Source organism: Sander lucioperca, chromosome 3 (assembly GCF_008315115.2).
Source record: "Sander lucioperca isolate FBNREF2018 chromosome 3, SLUC_FBN_1.2, whole genome shotgun sequence".
Lineage (NCBI taxonomy): Eukaryota > Metazoa > Chordata > Actinopteri > Perciformes > Percidae > Sander > Sander lucioperca.
Genome location: NC_050175.1, coordinates 1,184,350 through 1,196,622, shown reverse-complemented (window position 1 = coordinate 1,196,622; position 12,273 = coordinate 1,184,350). Strand labels below are relative to the sequence as shown.

The 12,273-nt window shown below is 39.4% G+C and overlaps 1 protein-coding gene across 2 annotated transcripts in view; it reads right to left on the bottom strand.

Annotated features, from left to right (window-relative positions):
* Positions 1-10,142, bottom strand: part of LOC116056913 (multidrug resistance-associated protein 9-like) — a 36,975-nt gene extending 26,833 nt beyond the window's left edge. The window contains exons 1-13 of one of the 2 annotated variants that reach the window (XR_004896792.1): positions 9,971-10,142; positions 7,704-7,760; positions 7,279-7,430; positions 6,981-7,127; positions 6,584-6,731; positions 5,911-6,147; positions 5,008-5,181; positions 4,504-4,651; positions 3,217-3,365; positions 2,871-2,978; positions 1,529-1,747; positions 1,192-1,263; positions 835-959 (exon numbers count right to left, since the gene is read on the bottom strand). Coding sequence is in view for 1 of the 2 variants with exons in the window: in XM_031309337.2 (XP_031165197.2) it covers positions 835-959; positions 1,192-1,263; positions 1,529-1,747; positions 2,871-2,978; positions 3,217-3,365; positions 4,504-4,651; positions 5,008-5,181; positions 5,911-6,147; positions 6,584-6,731; positions 6,981-7,127; positions 7,279-7,430; positions 7,704-7,754 (1,730 nt within the window). In the remaining variant the exon portion in view is untranslated. The remainder of the gene's footprint in view (positions 1-834; positions 960-1,191; positions 1,264-1,528; positions 1,748-2,870; positions 2,979-3,216; positions 3,366-4,503; positions 4,652-5,007; positions 5,182-5,910; positions 6,148-6,583; positions 6,732-6,980; positions 7,128-7,278; positions 7,431-7,703; positions 7,761-9,970) is intronic. The other variant, XM_031309337.2, reaches the window with a different exon arrangement.
* Between the last annotated feature and the right edge of the window lie 2,131 nt (positions 10,143-12,273).

Below are 12,273 nucleotides of genomic sequence, written 5' to 3'. Positions count from 1 at the left end.
AATTTGAAAAAAATGTTTGTCTAAAATACATCATAGAGATTTGAAAAACATGATTCTGTCATCAGTAACTTTTGTATGCAGTGTCTTTACTTATGAATCTATATTAAATATTAACATGTACAGAAATGTATAGGCAGCATTCACTATTGCTTTAACATACTTTTATTGTTTTGAAACCAATCCTTTATTTTAAGCACTAGTTAAATTAGTTTACTGCCTAATTATAATAGGCACATTAACAATGTTTGAAATTGGTCAGACCTGGCAGTTTATGAAAAGTGATGTGAGAGATACATTTGACTATTTCTGCAGAACCAGAGACAATGCACATGAAACAGAATAGATAAGAAAATACAGGGCTCAGAAATTCAGCATTTCTATGTATGTAGTTTCAGGGTCTAGTGTATGTTGATAGTTCCTACAGTATTTACCTCATACATTAAAATGATAAATATAGTCATAGACCACAGTCATAAATGTCAGCTGAATGACGTGAATCTGGTCACAGGTCAGCAGTTTCACTTCTTGCCATGTCTGGCAGCTTGGGGTGATTTCCAAACGATCATCCTGTCAGATTACAGAGATGACCTCTGTTCTTGTTTGACTACCTGATGCAAACTAACAGAGATAAGAGGAACTTTATCCCAGTTAAACATTTGTGAGATAACGGTCTATTTGACCTGGTTTTAATGGTCTGTGTCAATGCAGTAATGAGATACAGTGGTAACGTATGAACATCATAAATAGCATCCTCTTAGTTCATAATACCTCCTATTGTTTCCACATTCATAATTAAAATAATTAACAATGTATGTGGGTTAAGTGATTATATACTTGGACTGGTCAAATGGTTCCCCCATCAGGATGTTTTCTTGAACAGTTCCATGGAATATCCAAGCCTGCTGGGAAACGTAGGCAAACGTCCCATCAGCTGTGAGGGAGCCCCGCAGGAGGTGCATCTAAGATATGAAAACAAGCAGACCACCATGAGAAATGCTGTGTGTTACATAGCATCAGTTAAATCAGGTTTCGAGGTAACACAATGTAAATAAGAAGTGTCCTTTTACGTAACAGAGTGGCAGACAATAAAATGTTGAAAATGAACAGCCAATAAAAATGTCAAACTTGATGTGAGACTTGCAAATGTTGTAAAAGTGAATCAATGACAAAAAGACAAAAGGAGGAGCCAACCTGTTCCAAAATGCTGGAAATCAGCGACGTCTTTCCACTCCCCACATTCCCACAGACACCAAGCAGGTTGCCCTACAGGAGATAACACACAGTCAACTCAGAGTTGAAAAGTGGTGGGGACATAAGTGCTCAGGTGAAAACACATTTCTGTATGTAATGCTTTTTAATTCATTTATAAAAAACCCTGGACTTGAATAGCTCAGATGTGTTTCAGCAAGATTTCTGCTCATGTTCAAAAAAAATTGCACATTTTTTAGAACATTTTTAACAAATTTGCATTTACAAAAGTAGTGGGGACATACACCCCACCCCAGTGTAAATTAAACTAGAAGCCCACCTTAGGCAGTGTGAAGGAGATGTTTCTCAGGGTTGACAAGGTTTCAGTCTTCCCATTCTGGGACAACTCCTCCGCTTTGTGTCCCTTCACCCCATTGGCTGAGCTAGGTGGGGACTCTGGCTGGCTCCAGGAAAATGTAGCATTTTTCATCACTATGGCTGAGTCACTGTCTTTTCTCTGGATCAGGTAGCTCTCTGGATTCTGGATCATCAATATTTTCTGAAACAGCCACACATTGCATTCAAAAGCTTTAAGGTATTTAAAAGGACAATGTTTACCTCTAATGAGATCTGCAACAGTGATAAATACAATGAATGCTGGCATTTTAAGTTTTACACACACACACACACACACACAAAATGGAAATACAATGACATAAAAATAATTTCCATCTGGTTTTAGAAAAGAAACAGTTAGTAGTCACTTTTGAAGGCAAGTGGAAAACTAAGACAATGACCACAGAAGCATTGAAGCCAAGTTTGCACTACAGGTTGGCATTACATGTTAAAACTCAATACAATCTATTAATTATAGATTAAAACTCTATACAACTCCATCTTGTGGTTCGGCAGATGATGAGCTTTGGACAAGGGAAGCCATATTTACATATCATTCTATTACAACCTCGCAGTTTGTTTTGCTGGATGACCTCACAGCAAAATGCAGCTTAGCATACATTCAACGAGGAAGACTAGCTTATGTAAGTCACTCATTCACAAACTTTCTCCCTCATCTCCTGGTTCCTCCACCAGCTAATTAAGGGTTACACTTTTATAATTTAATAATTTATAATTTATACTGTTTATTGATCCCCAGTGGGGAAATTACAATTTACACTCTGTTTGTTAGAAATCACTAGTTTAGTTAAACCAATCAGATTTAGCCACTATCTCTTTCAGCCAATCATATTCATCCTGTCGATATTTAAAAATGCTCTTCTCTCCGTTGCAGTCAGCTGTCATTCAGTGCATATGTCACAACCCTCCTCCAACCCTTTCCCCTCCCGTTCATCATTTCCAGCGCTTAGGACCGAGCCCTCTTCTCTTCCATCTTCCATGAGGGGTATCTAATTCTACTCATGGCTTCTCTCCCCTATGTCTAAACATGATGACGTCATGATGGGATCTAATCGCCAAAGACTCTGTCATTTTTATCTGTGCACGTGTTAATAAGTAATGGTTCCCTCTAATGAGTCTCTCCTAATTGAAATAACGTTATGTAAGATCAGAGCAGTAATGAATACTACTACTAGTAAACGTTAAACATGCTATATAAATAAATTGACATTGTACTAACAACCGTTACCATAACTGCTGAGCGGGACACAAAGAGAGAAGTTTACCCTGAGTCTTGTTAGTGATACAGCAGCATCAGCCAAGGACTTCACAACTAGGGGCAGTAGAGCTAGGGCGAACCTCATAGCGTTGAAGACGGCGATGGTGGTAAAGGCCTGGCAATAACAAAAAATAATGCTCAAACACTATACAACACCGATGTACTAGTTGTACATCCATTTTAAATGGATCACAATGCTATAGTGGGCAGCACTTGTCTGTAGCCTGTTCCGGTTTAGTCATCATGAACCAGTGGCGACAAAACTGAAAGATTATCATCTTAACTCATTGATTTTATGCCTCAGACCGGCAAAGGTTGTTTTACAGTATGTACTGTACTACTGTGGTACTTACATCAGACGTGTTGAGCTTTAAACCCAACATAGTGTGTAAAATGAAGGTGGGAATACAGGCAAGGGCGGGGACGATGCTGGTGATGCTGTTATTGGCATTCTGGACGTAACTGGTCCTCTGAAATTCCTTCTTCTCATTTTTCCTTAAGCCTGTAAGAGAGGCAACATCACATACATATATTTGGTAAATATGTTTTGTTGCAAATTAGCTGATCTTCCAGTGCAATCACATTTCAGCCCACAGTTGTCCACTGAGCACCTTCATTGTAGCAGCTGGGGATATGTTATTTGCTCAAAAGTATTAGATTGTATTTAGAATAGGAATTTAGAATAGAATTTAAATTATATATAATTTCACTTAAAAACATTTAAATGTGTAAACACAGCTGTGTGGAGTCCATTCCAAAAGATCAGATTTAAAAAACTGCATGCACAGACACATACATGCAATTTGTATATCAACTGTACAATGTGCACACATGGACAAGCCCCATATCCCGCCCGCTACAAGCCCACAACTGACCATACATGATCAAAACTAAATGCCTTATGATTATGAAAATCAATATAGGTGCTTGTGATGAAAATGTATGTCTATATGGGCATATATTGTGTATGCATGCACTGATGCATGGGTTGCCCTATGTTTGTTGTGTGAGGAATATTTTCATATCTGGTGAAAAAAAAAAAAAAAAAAAGTTTCCAACTACAAAAAAAGAAAATGTATACATTTGTAGCTTTGTCTCACAAACAAACAAAGGTTTAAGAGGCTGATGGCTGCAGCAACTTCTAATGTAGTGAGTTCCTGAAATTCAAACAAAGTGGTAAGATGCCACTAAGATGAAGCTACATTTCAAGAAGCACATTGCTGCACACCCACGGAGCACGCGTTTTGAATCTATATAGCAGACCATTCTATATGGGTGAGGTAGCTACTGTAGGAAGGTGGTGGCAAGTATGTGCAGCCTCATCTCCAGCCTGGTGCCTACAGCCTAACTAATTAAAACATACTGTTTCAATTAAACTACTTTGCCATCTGTGTTGGCATTTTCCACCATCTCCAGAATCCTGTAAAGGTGCACACACTTTCCCTTCAACTTTGCTTTTAGAAATCCCAACTTATGGACAATGAATCATAGAAAGCAGCATACACATCTTTCAAGATTGGTTTTGTGTTTTCACAAATGGGACAGTATAATTGATGCCCCCTGATATGTGGTATACAAGAGAGATTAAAAACGTGTTTGACTGGAAGACAAAGTTAACATGCAGCTGCTTAACTTCATACCTGCGATCTTCTTCTCAAAGGAATCTTCCCAGGCGTACATCTTGATAAGTTTGATGCTGCTGAGAATCTCATTCACTGTACGAACACGGCTGTCTGTTATCAATATGCTTTTCGATCTGAATATGTTAATGAGCTTGGCCAAGCCAAACTGAAAGCAGAAATAAATGTATTAATATTAGTGACAATGGAAAACAAGCCACAAAATATGGTTATTTTAGGGTTGTCCTTGGGGCTAAAGTAGTTGAGGAAAATACCTCACATGTAACATGGAAAGCTTGAAATATTTGCCAACTAGCAGCAAAATAAGGCGAGACATAGAGGACTGAGAACCTCACATGATTTATTGTCCTTGTTGCCTTTATGTCTGAAATTAGACATTATGAATAATTCAGTGTATTTCTTGCTCATCATATTTGCCTTTTAGCTCTGATTGTGATTTAGTTTACACTGCTTATGAAAATATGTCTCTTTGTGAACTATATGTGCAGTTTGTAATGTACAGACCTGTACAGGGAGGAAGATGAGGTAGATGCTGACTCCAGTCAGTGCGGTGTAGCCCAGAATGTAGCAGGCATAGATGGTACACACAATAAAGAGCACTGGGGTGGCAATTAGAAAGCTCCCAAACAATACTGCCTCAAATAATTTGTGGCCATCGCTGGTCAAAACACTAATAATCTGGACAGGAGAGAGAGAGAGAGAGAGAGAGAGAGAGAGAGAGAGAGAGAGAGAGAGAGAGAGAGAAAGAGAGAGAGAGAGAGAGAGAGAGAGAGAGAGAGAGAAAGAGACAGAGACAGAGAGAGAGAGAGAGAGAGAGAGAGAGCGAGAGAGAGAGAGAGAGAGAGAGAGAGAGAGAGAGAGAGAGAGAGAGACACTATAAACCACATTTGCCAAGATTGCATTACCAAGGAAAGTTTCTTACACCAACTGTCAGAGTAGGTGAGTTAAAGATATTTATAGCAAAGAAGTTTGGCTTTACCAAGCAGCATTAACAACTAGGCAGAAAACCAGAAGAAAAATGCAGTAATATCAAATTAAATGTTGGATAACAAAACGCATTATTCAAGAAGGGTTTTTTGGCAAAAAAGAAACACCAATTACATGTGCACGTATGATGCTTGGGTAGTATGATTTTATGATGTATGCACAAATGCAGAAAAACTCTGTAAACATGTTTCTGCTGAGGGAAACTGCTACCATACGTTGTTTGGAAATACCTCCATTTACTTGTTAAACTCCATGGAAATTCTACACTACTTTCTACTGTCCACAAGATATATAACATAGAAGATGATATCACAAATGATGGACAAAGCGATTCCGATGTATACAATTGCTTTCCTAGAGAAATGTAGGCATCCTGCATTAAATAATCATTGACCCTTATGTTTGTAACCCAGTATTTACCTCTCCCATTGAAATGCCGCTGTGCATCCGCAGAGAGATGACCTTCTGAAAGGCTAATGCAGAGTAGGCACCCTTCAGTCTGACTGCAGTGCGCAGGTTCAACGCCCACATCAAGGATATGAAGAAGGCTTTGAAGAAATCTGATGTGAACAAAGCGAAGCACAGACCAACACCATGGAATACTGTGGACTTCTCCGGGCCGTCAACGTATTTTAGGATCTCATGGACCAGAACCGCCTGAGAGGACAGAGAGGTTTTTAACGCTTTAAGCATTCAACAACCATTCATTTGATCAGTCACAAAAAAACCTTTGTGATGTCAGCCATAAAGACTAAAGTTGAATTTTTTGGCTTGCTCTGTAACTGTAAATTCCCAGCACTCTCAACCCACCATCACCTCCCCTCAGCACTCAGATACTTTTTTATATTTAACTACATTTAGATGATTATACTTGTGTACTGTGTAAAAAAGGTTTTTTTTTTAAATGCAGGACTTTTCCACGTAGTGGAGTACTTCTAAAGTGTTTTACTGGTACTTAAGAAAAAGATCTAAACACTTCTTCCGACACATTTACAATGAATGTGATATTAGGACAAACTTGAGAAAAGGCCACTGGATCCGGCCAACAGAGGAAGCACTGGTATTATTAATATTCAAATTCAAAGAAAATTACCGGGCCCAGAAATGCTGCCATCATGGCAAGGACAGCAACAATGACAGACAGAATCAGCCTTGTTCTTTGAAAGCGAAGGACCACTCGAAACACAGAGGCCTTGTCCAGGCCCACCTTTGCCACTTCTTCCTCCCAGAGCCTGTGGAGCCTGTATACAACGCACACAATCAGCCTTGTTAATGTATTACTAAAGTAAATCAGTAACTCCTGAAACACACTACACAGGTCCCCTGTTCTTGATCATTTCATAGCATTGTCATGATTCCTTTCCTAGATGTGAATTTCAGCAACCAGGCTTGCCAGGTCTTATGTCTATACATAATCGGTACTTTAATTGCATGAAATGGCAGAAGAGAAACGTGGGGGCCGCCATGAATCAGCAAGAAGAGTGTCAGACCTTTCTCCGCTGGCTTCAGCTACATCCAAAGTAGACAGGTTGAGAGAGCTCATGTCCAGCTTATTCCTGAACAAAGCCCACATCATGGGGGTCATCCAGGCAAAGGTCGTAAAGGACAGGAAACCTGCATTGTCCAAAGGGTGGGACCTAGACATGGAAACATCACCCAAAATGCAATGGGTAAAAATATGTAGAATCAGCCAAGTAGAGTATTTGTAGACATGTTACCTTAAAATGATTTATCATAATATTTATAATTGCATCAAAACCGACAAATTATTTCAACAATGATACTGACTGGGATGAAGACCAGCGGAAGGGTTTGAGGGTCTGAAGGCTCTGGTGGTATTTTCCGAACAGGGTAGGGGAGGCTATTCCACCGTTGTCCATATCGGTATGTTCTGGACTGGAGGCCACAGATCCAGTTCTCCGTCGGAAACTATCTTCGTTCTTAAGAGTCATAAACACAAAGAGACCAAGTGAAGGAATCCGACAGAAAGGCAGAGTCGAAACGAATAGAAAAACGGAATGGTAGCTAGAGAGCGAGGGTGCCTTTTGTCAATATTCCAGCTAAAGAGTCTCAAAAAGTGGATCAAACAAATCGGCAACAAAAACACAGGATGTAAGAGAAACAATAGGAGAGGAGAAAGGCCTCGGGCAGTGAAAGCAACATGTGAAGAGGTGGATTGTTCTGGTGGAAGCTGCTGTTTGTTCTATACTTACAAAAGAGACTCCTCGAGTATCCATCTTCTCCAAAGAATAGCCTTTCATCATTTTGTCCTGTACCGAGGGCAGCAAGCATGCACAGTCACTATTTTACTCGCCAACAAGGGCTAGGTCAAGTACAAACATTGCTTGAAGAATAATTTATCAGATACTTTTTTAACAGCATCTAGGAGGCTGGAATCATTCTGCTATGTAACATGTGTAACAACATCATGATTATTACATGTATGTGTTTGAAACTTCATAATACATCACAACAGAGTCATCAGTAACCATAAGAGCTGGGGTAGGCATTCAGGATGTTTTAGGATGTGTTTATGTATTATAACTGTATGTTGTGACAAGTCTCAAGGCATTACAAGTGCAGTCCAGATACTTGACTTGGTCAAATATCACAAATGTAACTAACAACATGGTGCAATCAAAAACACAGAGGCAGAATACTGATCAAACTTTGAGAGAGCAGTGGTGTATGTCACAGAGGAAATAAAAACAGCATTATTTAAATATAATCTAACAAAGTGTTTATACTGGGTCTGCAGGGTGCCTGCTGCTGTCTGGCAGACGGTACCACATCACCAGGCTCAGGGACAGCTTCACCCCGCAGGCCCGAGACTGTTGAACTCTTGAGCTCATCACTTGACACGTTACCTTCATATACTTTTACTTAGTGTTTTAACACCTTTTTACATCTCTGTATATCCAAACTTACAGGAGGGTTAATGAGCATTGTGTAGGGAGCCTGAGAAGATTATCATTGACAACTGCTTCTCTTTAACTTCTGTTATTATTATTATTATTATTATTATTATTATTAATAATAACATATGACAAAACATAATGTCCAGTCTTTTGTGCTTCATAAATAACATTTGAAAATCCAATGTGTCAATGAATTACAAGCATCCCCTTCCTATCGCCTCTCACCTCCATTCATACTGTGTCAAAGTTCCTACAGTCAAATGAAATGCACATTCATAAAGATGAGTCCATATAACCCTTACTGCACAGTAAAATACAAAAAGCGCTGAAAAAGCAATTCTTTACAACCTTACATGCAAAATGTACTGCATGAAGTATTTCTGATCAGGTGTAACACCTGTATGTGTTATAATGTATTATGAGGACTCTCTCTCTCTCTCTCTCTCTCTCTCTCTCTCTCTCGTTACACACACAACCTACACACTAGTTGCACAAGTTTTCCTTAAAGGTGTTTGCTACTTTTATAACAAAAAACATCTTTTTTTATTCCCCAATGCTTAACAGCTGCTTGGCAGCAGTAAAACAAGAAGAAGAGGTGAGAGCCGTGTGCAGGCAATCCAGGCCCAGATTCGGAATGTCATATAGCACCTGTAGCGTACACTACTGTTCTAATGTCTGGGATCAGCTGCTCATAACTGCTGTCATATTGATGATGTTGTTCTTTCCTTCAATAATGGCTATTTTAACATAGATACAAACAGTTTAATTCAGACACCACATGTAGTGTAACAGATTACAATTTCCAAAACAGTGATAACGTATTACACTTCCTGAGTAACTTGCCCAGCATTGGTCCGCACAGTGTTGCATGACAGGACAGAATACTGTTAGAAGTTTGATTTTGAATTTGTTTTCCAGACCAGAAAAGGGTAAGTGGCCATTGGTCATTATTGAACTACAACGGCGCAACTAGGCTCTAAATATTTTGGAAAAGCTCTTTTACTTTGAGCACTCTGCAGTCCACTCAGCAGTTAAATTGAATAGGTTTGAACTGTGATTTGTCAGTATGTTCAGCTGATATTCCAATAGTGCCAACCCCAAACTAACCTTCTATTTCTATTGTGGCGTTTGAAGGATAGCTTTGCTAAAGCAATGCACCTTCCAGCTTGTTATAGGCATTAACACAAACACTTTTACCAATGACTACTGATTTCTTCTATTCTTATTTAACTGTTGCTCAGAAGTATCTTTGTCTCTTTACCCTTTTAATTGTCAGTCTGGTTGAACCATTGCACATCATTTTGTGTTAAAAGCCTGAAAGACCTTAAAAATACATAGTAGTCCTCTGACAGCCATTTGACAGTACACAATCAATCATTTGTGGCAGGCGATGTAAAAACGTGTGTGGTAAAGTATGTATATTAAAAAATAATTAAAATAAACTAAACTCAAATTGAACTGAACAACTTCAGATACTAGATCTTAAATAAAGTGACAAAACTGATCAAAACTAATTTAAACTGAGTTCAGTGAAAATGTAAAGTAGTGAATTGGAACAATACCTCTGTGTGGGGGATGACGAAGACTCACTGCAGCTTGTTGATACTGATCTAAAGCAACACCGGAGCAGCATTTTACTCTGTGTTACACAAGTCATTTTTATAGAGATCAAAGGTTGGCCTGTTCAGAGGTAAAGCAAATGCCCTTCTCTCTCCTTGGAGAACAATGTGGTCAAACTGCCAGATTGGCTCTTGCTGGGCGTAGGCTTGGGCCACTGTAAACATTTTCAAATCGGTTTGATATCATGCAAAACACTGGACCAGAGCGGTATACCCAATTTTACCACGATGTGTCACACTTGTCTCTTGCTCCTGAGTAAGACTGATGAGAGTCCCATAATGAGAATGTAGACCATTCTCCAGACCATTTGGGGGCAGTAATGCACATCTGAGCCAAGACTTTTTTCCTGCAGTGAGCTTATAAATTAACAGTCTATATCCACAATGTTCCACTTCCAGGATTGCTCCGGTGCCGCCAGAAATTCCGCCTGATGTCCCTCGTTTCGGCCGGATGTCCCTCGTTTCGGCCGGATGTCCGTCACCTTCTGCTTTCTTTGTGTTGTAATTTTAAACTCTGGTGGATTTGTGAGGACTATGGTTAACTGCTCCTCAGATCTCTGCAGGGTAAATCCAGACAGCTAGCTAGACTATCTGTCCAATCTGAGTTTTCTGTTGCACGACTAAAACTACTTTTGCACGTACACGTTCCACCAAAACAAGTTCCTTCCCAATGCTATTTTGCAGCGGCACCGTGGCTCTGTCATGATTGTGATTGGTTTAAAGAAATGCCAATAAACCAGAGCACGTTTTTCTCCCATCCCGGAATGCTATATTGACTAGCCAGACCTTGCTCCGCAGCGCTGTGGAGGAAGGTCTGGAGACTAATAAATGAATAACCTCTTTGATAAGGGCTTTTTCAGCTCACCTCTTTTGTGGGCTTGAAATCCAAAATGTTTGGTCCAGTTTTTATTTTTTTTGAGACTATTCTGCCATACATCATCTCATCACCCCAAAAATCACACTTTCTAGTAAACAAACACAACATGGCATAGCGCTGCTCGGCTCGCCAGTAGATTGCTGTCAAAATACTAGCAGTTGTTTAGAAACAAACATACCATTATGTTAATCAAATTGTCATATTGCTTATTTTACTAATATTAGGCAAGCTATTTGGAACTTTAGTGAGCTAAAGCAATTTATCGACAACCTACTTTGCTGAACTCCTCCTAGACTGTGTGACCGATCTGCATGAAATTTGGCAAGTAGTATCTCTAGACCGACCGGACAAAAAGTTATGAAAATATTTTTTATAGGATAATAATTGGGCAAATTACGCACAAACAAATTTGTGTAATTAACTATGAAAACACCAACTTTGCCATATCTGGACCAAAATTAATGCTATCAATGTGAAACTTTAGATTTTTGTTTGCCATGACACTCTGGAGGTGCCCCACATATTGTACAAAAATTGGCGACTAGGGGGCGCTACAAGTACAAAAAGTTTATATCTCATGAACGGCTCATCTGATTTTTACGAAATTTGGAGGGTACCATCTGGGGCCACTCCTGAGGCCACCCCTACAGTGGGGTACTGATTGGTCAAAGTGGGCGTGGCCTATGGGACCCACATTTGGATTCACCACTTACACTAATGTGAGCAACTTTAAATTTACAGGGTAGATGTACAATGGGTCATGGACCACACCTACCAAAAATTACACATTACACATTGCACATTAGAAACCCCTTCATCCATGTGTTCCTTGTATTAAGGGACTGTTCATTATTTAATTAAGGGGCCACCAGAGAAATTTTGTGGCCTCTAATCTAAAAAGACGTGACCCTCCCCTCATCAACAATAATTTTCCTATGACCCTCCAAAATGACTTGAAAAAAAGGAATGACCCTCCCTTCACATGCAAGTTTGCACTTAGCAAAGAAGCACAAATACCATTTGACTTTTACAGCCATGACAAACAGGAGTTAACCTCTGCATTCTCATCTTACACATCCCACTCCTCTGTTATGGTGTGGGGGCCATTTCAGTAGATTTACTCACTAACATTGTTGTGGAAACAATAAGCATGGAAACTAAATGCACACTTCATGCATTACTGCATTACTTCAAATACTAAGTTACTCCTCTAGTAAACTAGTATTCATATGAAATAAAACAATAAAACATTGAGACCATTCAGCAAAGGACACTGGGATATAACCAATCAACACTGGTTGCTATGGACTTGTCACTAGGCTTCCTCAGTCATTGTATATTTTAGCACATAAAATATTCCAAAACACAT